Raw genomic sequence first — 16,077 nt, 5'->3', positions numbered from 1 at the left:
AGACCATTTAAGATTAGCCATTTTCAATTGGAATCATCTGGGGTTTCAACTTGAGCCAGGGTTGCACGAGAATAAATAAAAAAATCGACAGCTGTGAGGAAAAAAGAACTATTTAGTATATACTTATACTTTCAGAGGCCTTGTTTTTTTTTAACCAATGTATGTTGGTAACTGGGAATTGTGGGTTAATGACTATCCTGCTAGGAGGCATCTAAATTGTATTTGTTGGAAACACGCATGTTGGTTAAATATGTCTAGGATAATATTCCCCCCCCTCTCTCTATCCCTCCCCCCTTGCTTTCTCTCTTTTCCTCTCTTTCTCTCTTTCCCTTTCCCTCTTTCCCTCTTTCTTTCTTTCCTTCTCTCTCTCCCTCCTTCCTCCTTCCTCTCTCCCTCCCTCCCCCCTCTCTTTCTCTCTTTCCCTGTCTCTCTCTCTCTCTCTCTCTCTCTCTCTCACACACACACACACACACACACACACCTAAGTCAAAACCAACACCAACAAATCACATTTTAGTTTAGCATAATGTGCAAATCCAACTTTGGACCATTAAAGAAAAAAAGAATGGTCATTGATCGTAGAGTAGAAATTTCAATTGCTTGCTTATATGTGGGAACATTATGCTTATCTGAATCCATAAGTGTGCCTGCTCATATTACTACGATAGTGGCTAATATATTTTGGATTGCAATTAAGATTTTTCTTCTTCTTCTTCTCTTTACTTTAGGCAAATTCTTAAGATGCTTAAAACCCACTGTGCTGATGTGCATCTTTCAACGGTTGGCTTGAAAGCATTGAATCGACTTCTTTCTTCAGGTACGTAACGTAATGCAGGTGTTTCATTACCGAAGCAGGTAAATATCATCATCCTTTTAACCTCTCTGTCCCCTACTGATTCCAGTAGAGTGGAATGGAATGAAATGGAACGGAATGGAATAGATGGAACAGAACAGAACAGAAGAGAATAAATGGAACTGAAATGGAACGGAATGGAACGAATAGAATAGAATGGAATAGAATGGAATAGAATGGAATAGAATGGAATAGAATGGAATAGAATGGAATAGAATGGAATAGAATGGAATAGAATACAGGAGGGAATGGAATGGAATAAATAGAAAGGAATGGAATGGAATGGAATAAAAGAGGAGAGGAGAGAATGGAAGGGAAGGAAAGAGAGGAGAAGGGAATGGAATGGAGTAGAGTAGAGTAGAATAGAATAGAATAGAAACAGAAACTATGGAATGGAATGGAATGGAATGGAATGGAGTAGAGTAGAGTAGAATAGAATAGAAACAGAAACTATGGAATGGAATGGAGTAGAGTAGAGTAGAGTAGAGTAGAATAGAATAGAATAGAATACAGGAGGGAATGGAATGGAATGGAATAAAAGAGAAGAGGAGAGGAGAGAATGGAATGGAAGGGAAGAGAGGAGAAGAGAATGGAATGGAAATAGAGTAGAATAGAGTAGAGTAGAATAGAATAGAATAGAATACAGGAGGGAATGGAATGGAATGGAATAAATAGAAAGGAATGGAATGGAATAAAAGAGGAGAGGAGAGAATGGAAGGGAAGGGAAGAGAGGAGAAGGGAATGGAAAGGAAAGAGTAGAGTTGAGTAGAATAGAATAGAAACAGAAACTATGGAATGGAATGGAATAGAGTAGAGTAGAATAGAATAGAATAGAATAGAATAGAGGAGGGAATGGAATGGACTGGAATAAAAGAGAAGAGGAGAGGAGTGGAGAGAATGGAATGGAAATAGAGGAGAAGAGAATGGAATGGAATGGAAATAGAGTAGAATAGAGTAGAGTAGAAATTGGAATAGAATAGAATAGAATAGAAACAGAAACTATGGAATGGAATGGAATGGAATGAAATAGAGTAGAGTACAATACAATGCAATACAATACAATACAATAGACTACAATAGACTACAGTGCAAACCTCACTTAACGACTATCTCACTTAACAATGAAAGTTTTGGGCTCCACTGTGGTCATAAGCGAAGGGCTACCTGTTCTTCTCTGGGAATAATATTTCTTCCTGCCCAGAGGCTGATTTCTGAGTCAGAGTGTATAGATTTGTACTGACCAAAGCAAAAGGAACAGAATACCTGTAAGGGAATCACTTGCAGAGTTTTTCTTGTATCCATTCAGATGAAATCACACTCCTTCTCTTAGAAGAAGGGACCGATATATTTTTATTGTTATTTGATGCCATGGATTCCTTCCCGGATAACGAAAAGATCCAGAGATACGGATGCAAAGCTTTGCACATGCTTTTAGAAAAAGGTAAGCTTATAGGTGTGCACATTTTCACAGTTTTGCCATTGCTTAGTAAAGCCTTAGTAAGAAATTCACGAGGGCCCAGGGTCGAGGAGAAAAGAAAATACTATAAATAAATTATCAATGGGATCCTTTCAGCCTCTAATTTTCCATGTACTGTTTTGTCTAACCAAGGGAGCATTGTAGTTCTCTCTTCCGTGGGCCGGCTGGGGAGGGGGGGGGCGGGAATGGGACGGATGCCTTCTGCAGCACCCTGCCAACCAAAAGGGGGTGTGGGGGAGCCATTTGGGCTGGCAGTATTCTGCAGGAGGATGTCCAGGCTGAAAACAAGGTGTGCGGGTGGGCGGTTGGGGCGATGATGTGCCAATATGACCTCTCTAATAAAATGGAGTTTTGAGGAACTTTAAGGCTCTGAGTCTTCTTTCGTTGGGGGGTGTTACTTGAACCCCTGCGTTTGTCCAGCTCTACTCTAGAGTAGAGTAGAGTAGAATAGAATAGAATACAGGAGGGAATGGAATGGAATGGAATAAATAGAAAGGAATGGAATGGAATGGAATAAAAGAGGAGAGGAGAGAATGGAAGGGAAGGGAAGAGAGGAGAAGAGAATGGAATGGAAATAGAATAGAATAGAATAGAGGAGGGAATGGAATGGAATGGAATGGAATAAATAGAAAGGAATGGAATGGAATAAAAGAGGAGAGGAGAGAATGGAAGGGAAGGGAAGAGAGGAGAAGGGAATGGAAAGGAAAGAGTAGAGTTGAGTAGAATAGAATAGAAACAGAAACTATGGAATGGAATGGAATGGAATGGAATGAAGTAGAGTAGAATAGAATAGAATAGAATAGAGGAGGGAATGGAATGGAATGGAATAAAAGAGGAGAGGAGAGAATGGAAGGGAAGGGAAGAGAGGAGAAGAGAATGGAATGGAATGGAAAGAGAGTAGAATAGAGTAGAGTAGAGTAGAATAGAATAGAATAGAATAGAATAGAGGAGGGAATGGAATGGAATGGAATAAAAGAGGAGAGGAGAGAATGGAAGGGAAGAGAAGAGAGGAGAAGAGAATGGAATGGAATGGAAAGAGAGTAGAATAGAGTAGAATAGAATAGAATAGAATAGAATAGACTACAGGAGGGAATGGAATGGAATGGAAATAGAATAGAGTAGAGTAGAATAGAATAGAATAGAATACAGGAGGGAATGGAATGGAATGGAAATAGAGTAGAATAGAGTAGAATAGAATAGAATAAAATAAAATAGAATACAGGTGGGAATGGAATGGAATAAATAGAAAGGAATGGAATGGAATAAAAGAGGAGAGGAGAGAATGGAGGGGAAGGGAACACTTAACACTGGCTGAGAAACAGCAGAGTGGAGAGATTTTTTTTTTTTTAATCCAATCTCATAGTTTTAAAGAAAATGTAAACTTGTCAACCAGTATTGAGTTAGGCCTTGTGGAAAGGGGATAAAAATCACTTTTGGACAACGGTTGACAATATTTGTCAGGGTTCCAAATAGCATCCGAAAGTAAATCAGAGTCCAAGAAAAAAGTATTGCTCCAAGTTCCAATTTATTACGAGAGCCACGTTGGCACATCTGGGAAAACCCGAATTTGAAAGCTTCTCAGTTTTCCTCACCCAGTTGAAAGTTCAAGATCATGCCCTCCCCATACCCACAAGTCCATCACATGGTCCAATCTTCCACCGCCATGCTGGCAGTTCCACCCATCCAGTTCTGGTCAGGTGCAGAGGTGCAAAGACAAAGGATCCAATCCCACATCCCCCCCTACCCTACCCCCCCCCCAACTTCCCAGAGGTGGCGCAGTGGTTAGGGTGCATTAGTGCAGGCCACTTCAGCTGACTGTTATCTGCAGTTCAGCGGTTCTAATCTCAGCGGCTCAAGGTTGACTCAGCCTTCCATCCTTCCGAGGTGGGTGAAATGAGGACCCAGACTGAGGGGGGGGGGGGCGATATGCTGACTCTGTAAACCGCTTAGAGGGGGCTGAAAGCCCTATGAAGCGGTATATAAGTCTAACTGCTATTGCTATTGCTAAATACAGGGTATAAACATAACAATCATACACTAAAATAAACTAACTAACTTTAGCATCATATCGTTGCTTGTACTTTAACTCCCCTTTTGAAAAGCTAACTTTAGATGAATTGTAACATTCCTTGTTCATTCATTCATAAGCTAATTGAAATTTCCTAGTCCCATATTTATTTTGAATATAATCAATCCATCTTCTCCATTCCAACTTGTATTTCTTATCTGAATGGTCCTTGAGGTATGCTGATATTTTAGCCATCTCTGTTAAGTTTGTTACTTTTAACGTCCATTCTTGAATAGTAGGCAATTCTTCCTTCTTCTAGTACTGTGCCACCAACAATCTTGCCGCCGTTGTTAAATTCAGAATCAAATTAGTCTCTATAAATCTGTAATTATACCTAACAAGAATAACTGAGGAGTAAACTTTATCCTCTTTTTGAGAATATTTCGAGTAATCCACCATATTTTTATCCAAAATGCTTTGACTTTTTTACAAGTCCACCATATATGATAATACGTAGCATCAGCACAATCACATCTCCAGCATTTAGGTTGTAAGTTCGGATAAATACAAACTAATTTTTTAGGATCTAAATGCTATCTATAAAACATCTTATAAAAATTCTCTCTCGAAGGGAAAGGAGAGGAGGAAGGAAGGAAGGAGAGAAGAAAGAGAAGAAAGAGAAGAAAGGGGGGTAGGAAGGAGGGAGGGAAGGAGGGAGGGAAGCAAGGAGGGAAGGAAGGAGGGAAGGAAGGAGAGAAGGAGAGAAGAAAGGAGGGAAGGAAGGAGGGAAGGAAGGAGAAGGAGAGAAGAAAGGGAAGGAAGGAGGGAATGTAGGAGAGAAGGAAGGGGGGAAGGAAGGAGGAAAGGAAGGGGGAAAGGAAGGAGAGAAGGAGAGAAGAAAGGAGGGAAGGAAGGAAGGAAGGAGGGAAGGAAGGAAGGAGAGAAGGAGGGAAGGGGGAAGGAGGGAGGGAAGGAAGGAGAGTAGGAGAGAAGAAACGAGGGAAGGAAAGAGGGAGGGAAGAAGAAGTAGGACCGTTGTAAGATAAGATGGATCTATGGGATGGTAAGAAAGCAATCTTCAAGTATATTGTCAACTGTAGGGAAAAAATTGTTACAAATACATATTATTAATAACAGTTATGAGATCATATAATTGTGAATGTATATATGAAATTGATAAAATAATTTTTTTAAAAAAAATTCTCTCTCAAGTTTTGGGCTTGCGTAAATTTTACATTTCTTACCCATATCTTTTCCCATGTTTCCATCATTATTGGTTCTTCAAAAAATTTGTGCCCATTTTATCATATAGTCTTTAATCATTTTTTAAAAAAAATACAGGCGAATCCTCATCTATCATTGTTCGAAAGAGAACATAGAGTCTTTGAGCTACACTTGTTTTACCTTCTGAGTCTTGAATGTGTTAATCCCCTCATCAAAGCCAGGTCTTGACTTCCTTCGGTGCCTTTGTCTTGTCCTGCAGTTCCCGAGGAGCAGCTGATCGAATTTGTCGAAGAGAACGACCACTTGATCATACTGAAAGTGTTTAAACAATTCCCCGAGAAGGAAAAAGTCCTTTGTTCGGCCCTCCGATCGTTATATGTGTTGGCTGGACCACGTAAGTCCGGTTATCTTAAGAGAAAGATACTGCTGGGTGAACCAATACATTGGTCAGTAATCATCCTTGTGCTGGCATTATAAATTGGCCACCGATGAATTTATGAAAGAGGTGTCTTTAATGTACCACAAACTATGATATGTGTTTTCAATTCCAAAATGATTTGCAAGAGTGTCACTAACCCAAACCTCCCTCTCCCCCATCTCTCTCCTCCGTCTTCTCTCTCTTCTCTTCTTTCTCTCTCTCTCTCCTTTCTGTTCTCCCTCTTCTCTCTATGTCTCTCTCTCTCTTTCTCTTTCTTCTCTCCTCTCTCCTTTCTCCTCTCTCTCTCTCTCTTCTTTCTCACTCTCTTCTCTCTCTCTTGTCTCTCCTTCCTTCCTCCCTTCCTTCCTTCCATTTCAGACAAATGGCTGTCCAGTCTCTTCTTTAAAACCTCCAGTGTTGGAGCATTCACAACATCTGGAGGCAAGGAGTTCCACTGGTTAATTGTTCTCACTGTCAGGAAAATTCTTCTTGGTTCTAGGTTGCTTCTCTCCTTGATTAGTTTCCACCCATTGCTTCTTGTCCTGCCTTCAGGTGCCTTGGAGAATAGTTTGACTCCCTCTTCTTTGTGGCAACCCCTGAGATATTGGAAGACTACTATTATGTCTCCCCTAGTCCTTCTTTTCATTAAACTAGACATACCCAGTTCCTGCAACCGTTCTTCATATGTTTTAGCCTCCAGTCCCCTAATCCTCTTTCTTGCTCTTCTCTGCACTCTTTCTAGAGTCTCCACATTTTTTTTTATATTGTGGTGGTCAAAGCTGCGTGGAATATTCCAAATGTGGTCTTATCAAGGCATTATGAAGTAGTATTAACACTTCACATGATTTTGATTCTCTGTTAATGCAGCCTGGGATTGCATTGGTTTTTTTGGCAGTTCACCGACAAAACCACGCTCGACTAAACCGCGCCCGACTAAACCGCGTCGCTGACATCATCAACAGGGCGACAACAGCGCGAAGACAGAAGCACTCTATAAACCCTAAACCTAAAATTAACCAATAAACCTAAACCTAATCCCCCTAAACCTAATCCTAAACCTAACCCTAAACCTAACCCTAAACCTAACTCCTTAACTTAACCCTAAACCTAACCCTAAACCTAATCCTAACCCTTAACCTAACCCTAACCCTAACCCTAACACTAACACTAACCCTTAACCTAACCCTAAACCTAAACCTAAAGCTAATCCTAAACCTAACCCTTACCTTAAGTTGAATCGGCTTGCTTTCAAAGCGCTATTTAAAGCGCCCTTCTTTCTCCGCGCTCGCTGTTGTCGCCCTGTTGATGACGTCAGCGATGCGGTTTAGTCGGGCGCGGTTTAATCAAGCGCGGTTTTGACGGGTCACGTTTTTTGGCAGCTGCCGCACACGGCTGGCTCACATTTAAGTGATTATCTATTAGCCAATGTACCATTCCGTTAACAATTTCTAATAGTTTATTTAATTTAATTAATGCACCTTGTCTCGTTTTATTAGTCTGCTTTGAAAGGCCGCCTCATTTGCAAATATTTCAAGAATTATTAATGATAATTTTTAAAACATGGGCATGCACACATGGGATAAATGTTTTTTTCTTACTCAAGATCCTTTTTATGCTGTTTTTAGTTAGCAATGCGGAAGTTCTCATGTCTGGAAATGTGCGGTGTTACAATATCATAGTGGAGATTATGAAAGCGTTCCCTGCGTGTGAGCCAATTCAGGAAGTCAGCTGCTGCCTGCTGCACAAACTTACGTTGGGTGAGTCCTAAGTGAAATTATCCTGCCTTTGGTTTGATAGGAACATCGTTATAGGAGACAAAAGAAGAATTCAAAAGGAGAACTCTATACACTTAATAAACTCTTATACACGCTATACACTTAATAAAGCTTCTTTCTAAACATCTATCTATCTATCTATCTATCTATCTATCTATCTATCTATCTATCTATCTATCTATCTATCTATCATCTATCTATCTATCCCCATGCATCCATCCTACCTACCCCAACCCATGTACATCCATCCATCCATCCATCCTACCCACCCACCCACCCATCATCCATCTCTCCATCCTACCCACCCATAATCTATCTATCCATCCATCCTATCTACCTACCTACCCACCCATCATCCATCCATCCATCCATCCATCCTTCTATCCATCCATCCTACCCACCAATTATCTATCCATCCACCCATCTATCCACCCATCCTACCTACCCACCCATCATCCATCCATCCACCCATCCTACCTACCCACTCACCCACCCATCATCCATCTCTCCATTCATCCTACCCATCCATCATCTACCTATCCATCCATCCATTCATCCTACCCACCCATCTATCTATCCATCCATCCATCCATCCATCCTACCCACCCGTCATCTATCTATCCACCCACCCACCCACCCACCCACCCACCCATCCATCCATCCATCCATCCATCCATCCATCCATCCATCCATCCATCCATCCATCCATCCTACCCACCCGTCATCTATCTATCCACCCACCCACCCACCCACCCATCCATCCATCCATCCATCCATCCTACCCATCCATCATCTACCTATCCATCCATCCATTCATCCTACCCACCCATCTATCTATCCATCCATCCATCCATCCATCCATCCATCCATCCATCCTACCCACCTGTCATCTATCTATCCACCCACCCACCCACCCACCCACCCACCCACCCACCCACCCACCCACCCATCCATCCATCCATCCATCCATCCATCCAACCCACACATCATTCATCTATCCATCCATCCATCCATCCATCCAACCCACACATCATTCATCTATCCATCCATCCATCCATCCATGCCAACTCTATGTCAGATAATTTTCTGGTTTTCACGTAGGCTCCAGTTACTTTTTTTTAAAATCTCCCACAGAAAACTTTTTCAATATCCTCGTGTTGAATTCTGTGCACGAAGTGGTCGTGAAGGCGGTAGAAACGTACCCTAAAAACGAGAAGCTACAAGCAGCAGGCCTCAGCTCCTTGGCTCTCCTCAGTAAGTAACAACTGACCACAGTTGAGGCCAACATTTCTGCGGCCGAGGGAGAACTTTTGTTAAGTGAATTTTGCCCCTTTGTACGATCTTCCTTGCCACCATTGTTAAGCGAATTCCTGCAGTTGATAAGTTGGGAGCACGGTCGTTCAGCGAATCATGCTTCCCCGTTGATTTTCCTTGTCAGAAAGTCGCGAGAAGGGATCACGTGACACATACACACCTTGGTACACTGCAACGGTCATAACTGTGAATCAGTTGCCAAGTGTCTGAATTTTGGCGGAGATGCTGCAACAGTCTTAAGTGTGAAAAATCACTTTTTTCAATACTGTTGTAAGTCGAATGGTCATTAAATAAATTGTTGTAAGTGGCTCAGTGGCTAAGACACTGAGCTTGTCGATCAGAAAGGTCAACAGTTTGGCAGTTCGAATCCCTAGCGCCGCATAACGGAGTGAGCTCCCGTTACTCGTCCCAGCTTCTGCCAACCTAGCGGTTCGAAAGCAGGTAAAAAATGCAAGTAGAAAAATAGGAACCACCTTTGGTTGGAAGGGAACAGCGTTCCGTGCGCCTTCGGCACTGAGTCATGCCGGCCACATGACCACGGAGACGTCTTCGGACAGCGCTGGCTCTTCGGCTTCGAAACGGAGATGAGCACCGCCCCCTAGAGTCGGGAATGAATAGCACATATGTGCAAGGGGAACCTTTACCTTTACCTTAAGTTAAGGACTACCTGTATTTGTTTAAAATCGTGATAACAATCCTCCTATTGAACTGGAACCTCTCTTAGTAGATAGCCTGGATGCTCCCGAGTTTGTTTTTCATTCTGATTGAAAGTAAAGCAAAGTTGACAGGCTGGATTGCCAGAGCTAAAATTAATAGCGTTGTAACCAAGGCATCCAGTGTAACTTAGTGCTGCAGTTTAATTATACAACGTCATTTTTTTATTTTTTTTTACCCTAAGGGAATTTTTACTTTCAGAAAAAATCAATTTAGAATTTTAAAAGTAACCAGTCAAAGTGTTAAAATGCTTTTTTGGGTTTGGGTTTTTTTTTTTTTTTTAGTCTTTTTGTTTTGCTTTTGTTTTTGCTGGCAACGAACTTGGTTCAAAAATAAATTGAGTCATTTGTGAATCATTTGGTTGAGTCTTTGCTTGTCTTGTGCTGGGAAAATTACTGTATTTTTCAGAGTATAAGACGCACCTCCCCCCCCCGCAAAAAAGAGGCTGAAAATCTGGGTGCATCTTATTCACTGAATACAGCATTTTTTGCCTCCCACCCACCCACCCCTTCACCAAAATGCCCATGCAGAGCCTTTAGGAGGCTTTCAGAGTACTCCTGGGGGTTGAGGAGGGCAGAAATGAGCGAAAAACAGACCGATTTTTGCCTCCCCAGCTCGCAGAAGCACTCAGCAAGACTCCTAAAGGCTATCCATGCCCTTTTTTTTGAAGAAAAACAGGCCCGTTTTTGTGAAAAACAGGCCGTTTTTGGCAGGTCTGCAGAGTGCAAAACTTTTTTTTAAAAAATTTGCCTCTTCAAAATCTTGGTGCGTCTTATATCCAAAAAAAATACGGTAAACGAGACGGTTGTGTTTTCGAAGGTCAATAAAGGATCATTTTTCTCCCAAGCGGAAACCATCTTTTTAAACCAAGATTTGGAAGATAAAAAGGAAGAAGAGGAGGAGGAAGAAGAAGATAAATTATATTGGCTGGAAGCCTGCTATAAAGCGTTAAAATATCACAGAAGAAATAGAGATGCACAGGTACTCTGAACGCTAAAAGCCTGGGACTGGGGCATTAAATATGACTTCAGTTTTGCCTGGGGAAAAAGCTGTTATTGCTAATTTTATTTGACGTCATTCTTAAAATACAAACTTCCTCCCAAATACCCACGAGTCACACTGGTGCTTGTGATTAGTGTATTTGGAAAGTAGAAGCGCTGGCCAAATAATTACTTTTTTATTCTGTCCATTTAGGAAGCGGCTTGCTGGGCTTTGAACAACTTGCTTATGTATCAGCCTACTCTTAATGAGAAGATTGGGGACGAAGAAAAAAAGTTAGTGTAATCTTTTGCAATATCTTTGTCAGCTGTAAATCGTTTTTGTTTCCCTTTCCCATGTAGTAGAGACATTCACATTTTGTTGGGGCCCACCAGCGGCCAGTGGAGCTGGCAGCAGATTCGGACAGTGAGGAGGTTGGGGAGGAACCTGGGCCAGTCCTGGAGTCTGGGGAAGGCTCTGACGAGGGCTCTGTGTCGGAGGCAGAGAGGGGGCCAGAGCCGTCTGATAGTTATCAGCTGCCCTCAGAGTCAGACATTAGTGAGACAGACAAACAGCTGGAGCCTGTTCCCAGTGTGCGCATGCACAGAACTGCCAGGCGAAGGGAATACCTGGAAGGAAATATGACAAAAAAAACCACAATATTTAATTATACATAGCATAACGGCGGTGAGAATAACATATGCACAAAATTGGAAGAATAATAATATACCAACAGAGGGGAATGTTATAATGAAAGTGTGAGAGTGTGCAGAGTTGGACAAAGTTACCAAAGAAATAAAAGAAAAGGAGGAAACAGAATATTATATGGTATGGAACGAGTGGTACAAACAACTAGAGGACAGGTGTAAGGCTTAAAGAAAGTCTTAATGAAGAATACACAGGAATTAGAAATTAACAATGAATAGGTAGATGTTGTGGCCCAGCAGGAGCCGTTGGAGCTGCCACCAGACTCCGACAGCGAGGGGCCCTATGAGTCGGCTCTGGAGGATGTGGAGAACCCTGGACAGGGTTCCAACTCCGAGCAGGGCGCAGAGAGACTGGTTGGCCACCAGGTGGCGCCTGAGCCGTGGACCAGTGGGGAGGAGACAAGGGAGAGTGATCCAGAAGCCAGCAGTGAGTTGTTCTTGGATGCACGCCATCGAAGAGCTACTCGGCATCAGGAACAATTGCGCAATTACAGGAGGTAATTGCGCTCAGCTGATGGTCATTAGGCTCCTCTCCAGACTATAAAAAAGACTGCTTGTGACACGCCCTTCTTGCAGAAGTCAACGCATTGACTAAAGAGAACGTAATTAACTTGGCAGGCTGGATTGCTGCCAAGGTTTGTCTGAATTGCTGCCAAGGTTTGTCGGACTTGCTGCCAAGGTCCTTATCTAGAGCCGAGGTGGCGCAGTAGTTAGAGTGCAGTACTGCAACCACTTCAGTTGACTGCTATCTGCAGTTCGGCGGTTCAAATCTCACCGGCTCAAGGCTGACTCAGCCTTCCATCCTTCCAAGGTGGGTAAAATGAGGACCCAGACTGTGGGGGCAATATGCTGACTCTGTAAACCGCTTAGTGAGGGCTGAAAGCCCTATGAAGTGGTATATAAGTCTAACTGCTATTGCTATTGCTATCTGTTTGTTTGCTTGGCTTTCAGCCACCGAGATTCTGGTCTTGTTATTAAAGGACATTCTAATTAAGCTTGTCTTGGCTTTCGTTACTGGACGGACGAGGGGGTCAGAACAGATAGAGATGAACCAACATGTATAAATGGAATGAAGGATTGTAAATTAAGAAATGTATATAATAGCATCGTATGTGTAGACATAGAGAAACTGAAATAAAGGGGGGGACAAGTACATTTACAAAGGATGTATACCGAGGTGGAAAAGTTGTTCCAGAAGAAAATTGTAAAAAATAAATAAATAGTTAAAAAAAAAAACTTTAATAAAAAATTTTTTTAATAAAAAAATATTTTTATATTCATTTTCATTCCTGCTCAAATAATAGAATCATAGGGAGTTTCCGGGGAAATAACTCGATTGTTCTCTTCGCCTTAGGTACCCAGCGCACAGAGAGATGATGCTAGCTATGTTGATGTATTATTCTACTTCCAAAGAAGTGTTCCAGGCTGCTGCCACTGCCTTAGCTACTCTCGTGAAGCAAAATGGTAAATATCAATTGAATAATGCCTAAGTGGGGAAGGGATGGCGTTGCAAAACCAGTCTTTATTCCGTTGAGGCCACTTGGAGTTGTGTCTGCGTCCTCAGGGTCGCCTCAACGACCCTCTAAAAAGGATGCAAATGACCAGCTGTCTGCAAGGAATATAAATCCTTCCATTCCCCACCATCCAGTCAGAACTGAAGAAACTTCTTGGATGAGAAGCGAGATGTCCTCAAAAGAAAAAAAAATCAAGAAAGTCCAGTTGCCTCCTGAAAAAGCAGCTTTGGAAGATTGAGACTTTTAGCTATGCAATTTGGGATGAAGACCCTTGGAATGGTATAGGACATTGGAGTAGAATCCAGAGGGAAAAATTGCAGACTACAGGAACTGTTGTGGCCCAGCAGGAGCCGTTGGAGCTGCCACCAGACTCCTGACAGCGAGGGGCCCTATGAGTCGGCTTTGGAGTATGTGGAGGACCCTGGACAGGGTTCCGACTCCGAGCAGGGTGCGGAAAGGCTGGTTGGCCACCAGGAGGCGCCTGAGCCTTAGACTAGTGGGGAGGAGACAAGGGAGTGTGATCCGGACGTCAGCAGTGGGGAGGAGCCAAGGGAGTTGTTCCTGGATGCCCGGCACCGGAGAGCTAATAGGCGTAAAGAACAATTACGCAGTTACAGGAGGTAATTGCACTCAGCTGGTGGTAATTAGGCTCCTCCCAAGACTATAAAAGGAATGCTTGTGCACACGCCTCTTTTGCAGGCGTCAACGTCATTCCTAACGCTGGAGAAGCTGTTATCTGTCGAAGTCTGAGTTGCTGCCAAGGTTCTTATCTGTTTGTTGTGCTTGGCTTTCAGCCACCGAGATTTTGGTTTCTTACTAATAAAGTGCTGTGACGTTCCAGTTAAGCTTGTCTCGGCATTAGTTACTGGACGGAGGAGGGGGTCAGAACAAGGAACCATTTGCACCACTCAGGTGACCCTGAGGACACAGACAAACCTCCAAGTGGCCTCAACGACCCTCTAAAAGGATGCAAAAGACCAGCTGTCTGCAAGGACTCTAAATCCTTCCCTTCCCCACCATCCAGTCAGAGCTGAAGAAGCTTCTTGGATGAGAAGCGAGATGTCTTCAAAAGAAAAGAAAAAACCCCAGAAAGTCCTCTTGGGGGAAAAAAAGCACCTTTGGGACATTCTAAAACTTAGCTGCCTGCATTTATTTAGCCTGTATAATTTCTTTATTTGATTTGATTTTTCTGACTACAGCGAATGCCAGAGAAATTCTCTTGGCGAAAGGCATACATATGAATGTGATGGAGATCATGCGGAAACGGTCAGATTCTCCCGAAATTGCAGAAAGTGCTTGCCGGTTGCTGAACCACGCTTTCGAAGGAAGGTAACCAAAGTTAAACTCCGAACAACACGATCCCACATCAACTCTACCAAGTAGTGGGTATTTTAGCCTTGCCATGATTTGTATTCCAGTTCCCTACAGTTGGATATCTTGATTGCGGCTGCCTCGGGATGTATAAGGACAATGAAGAAGCATAAAAACTTGCCATCAGTACAGTTGGAAGCTCTTAAAGTAATTTTACATTGCATGGCACCAGGTAAGACGCCTTACAGAAGTGTTAATACCACTTTACAAAGCCTTGGTAAGGCCACACTTGGAATCCTGCATCCAGTTTTGGTCGCCACGATGTAGAAAAGATGTTGAGACTCTGGAAAGAGTGCAGAGAAGAGCAACAAAGAGGATTAGGGGACTGGAGGCTAAAACGTACGAAGAACGGTTGCAGGAATTGGGTATGTCTAGTTTAATAGAAAGAAGGACCAGGGGGAGACATGATAGCAGTCTTCCAATGTCTCAGGGGTTTCCACAAAGAAGAGGGAGTCAAGCTATTCTCCAAAGCCCCTGAAGGCAGGACAAGAAGCAATGGGTGGAAACTAACCAAGGAGAGAAGTAACTTAGAACTGAGGAGAAATTTCCTAACAGTTAGAACAATTAATTAGTGGAACAGAGGTTGCCTCCAGAAGTTGTGAATGCTCCAACACTGGAAGTCTTTAAGAAGATGTTGGATAGCCATTTGTCTGAAACGGTATGGGGTTTCCTGCCTAGGCAGGGGGTTGGACTAGAAGACCTCCAAGGTCCTTTCCAACTCTGCTATTGTGTTGTGTTGTGTTGTATTGTATTGTATTGTATTGTATTGTATTAAGATAGTAACATAAACTAATCCAAACTAGTTACCACGAATAAAGAGTGTTGTTTATGTCCTCATTCCTTTGTCCCCTAATTACCGTATTTTGTGGACTATAAGACGCACCAGTGTATAAGATGCACCAGGATTTCGAAGTGTTACGTAAGAAAAAAAGTTTTTGTCTTCCCCAGCCCCCAGGAGCACTCTGCAGGCTTCAGCAGGGCTGGGGAAGGAAAAAAATGCCTCCATTTTTGGGGAAAACGGACAGAAAATGGGGTGGTGTTTTTTTTTGCAAAAACGGAGGCGTTTTTGCCTCCCCCCAGCCCTGCTGAAGCCTGCAGAGTGATGCTGGGTTTTTTTGTTTTTTTTAATAGTTTTTATTAAACATTATTACCTTTAAAAACAGAAAGAAAAACACAACAACATAAGAAAAGACAAAACATACATAACAATATAAAGTAAATATACAGCCTTTTGTATCGGCATTCATTAGTTATACATTTTTTAAAGAGTAAAACATACAGATACAAATACAATTTTAAACATACAACCCCCCCTCCCCTCCCCCCCCCGCGGTGACAGTCATTCACAGCCCAACTTTTTTCTTTCCTTCCTCATTGTTAGGTCTCTAAGCCACATCTTCTCATTACAAAGTTCAGGGATCTATTACAATACCCATGTTCACTTTTAACTTTCCCCATTTTAAGTCCCTGCTGTTCTCCTTGTCGCCCACATATACCATAAGTTCCAGCTAAGATAATGTTCCGTTTCTCCTTTGTCCCTCAGCCAACCCGTCATTCTGTCCATTTCTGCACATTCATAGATCTTTTTAATTATAGCATCTTACGACGGTATGGTAGTGGATTTCCAAAATTGTGCATAAGTTATTCTTGCGGCCACAATTATATGTAGGCTCAAATGCCATATTGAACTGCTTATGTTTTCTGGTTTAATGCTTAGTAGAAGG

At 42.4% G+C, this 16,077-nt stretch overlaps 1 protein-coding gene across 2 annotated transcripts in view; it reads left to right on the top strand.

Annotated features, from left to right (window-relative positions):
• Positions 1–16,077, top strand: part of LRRK2 (leucine rich repeat kinase 2) — a 117,602-nt gene that overhangs the window by 10,841 nt on the left and 90,684 nt on the right. The window contains exons 4-13 of one of the 2 annotated variants that reach the window (XM_032221706.1): positions 729–817; positions 2,160–2,294; positions 5,822–5,956; positions 7,606–7,737; positions 8,890–9,009; positions 10,631–10,764; positions 10,978–11,057; positions 12,823–12,932; positions 14,182–14,311; positions 14,401–14,525. In XM_032221706.1, coding sequence (XP_032077597.1) covers positions 729–817; positions 2,160–2,294; positions 5,822–5,956; positions 7,606–7,737; positions 8,890–9,009; positions 10,631–10,764; positions 10,978–11,057; positions 12,823–12,932; positions 14,182–14,311; positions 14,401–14,525 — 1,190 coding nt within the window. The remainder of the gene's footprint in view (positions 1–728; positions 818–2,159; positions 2,295–5,821; positions 5,957–7,605; positions 7,738–8,889; positions 9,010–10,630; positions 10,765–10,977; positions 11,058–12,822; positions 12,933–14,181; positions 14,312–14,400; positions 14,526–16,077) is intronic. The other variant, XM_032221705.1, reaches the window with a different exon arrangement.

This window comes from Thamnophis elegans, chromosome 7 (assembly GCF_009769535.1).
Source record: "Thamnophis elegans isolate rThaEle1 chromosome 7, rThaEle1.pri, whole genome shotgun sequence".
In the NCBI taxonomy this organism is placed as follows: Eukaryota; Metazoa; Chordata; class Lepidosauria; order Squamata; family Colubridae; genus Thamnophis; species Thamnophis elegans.
Note: the sequence above shows the minus strand (reverse complement) of the source record. Positions and strands in the feature narration are given on the sequence as shown.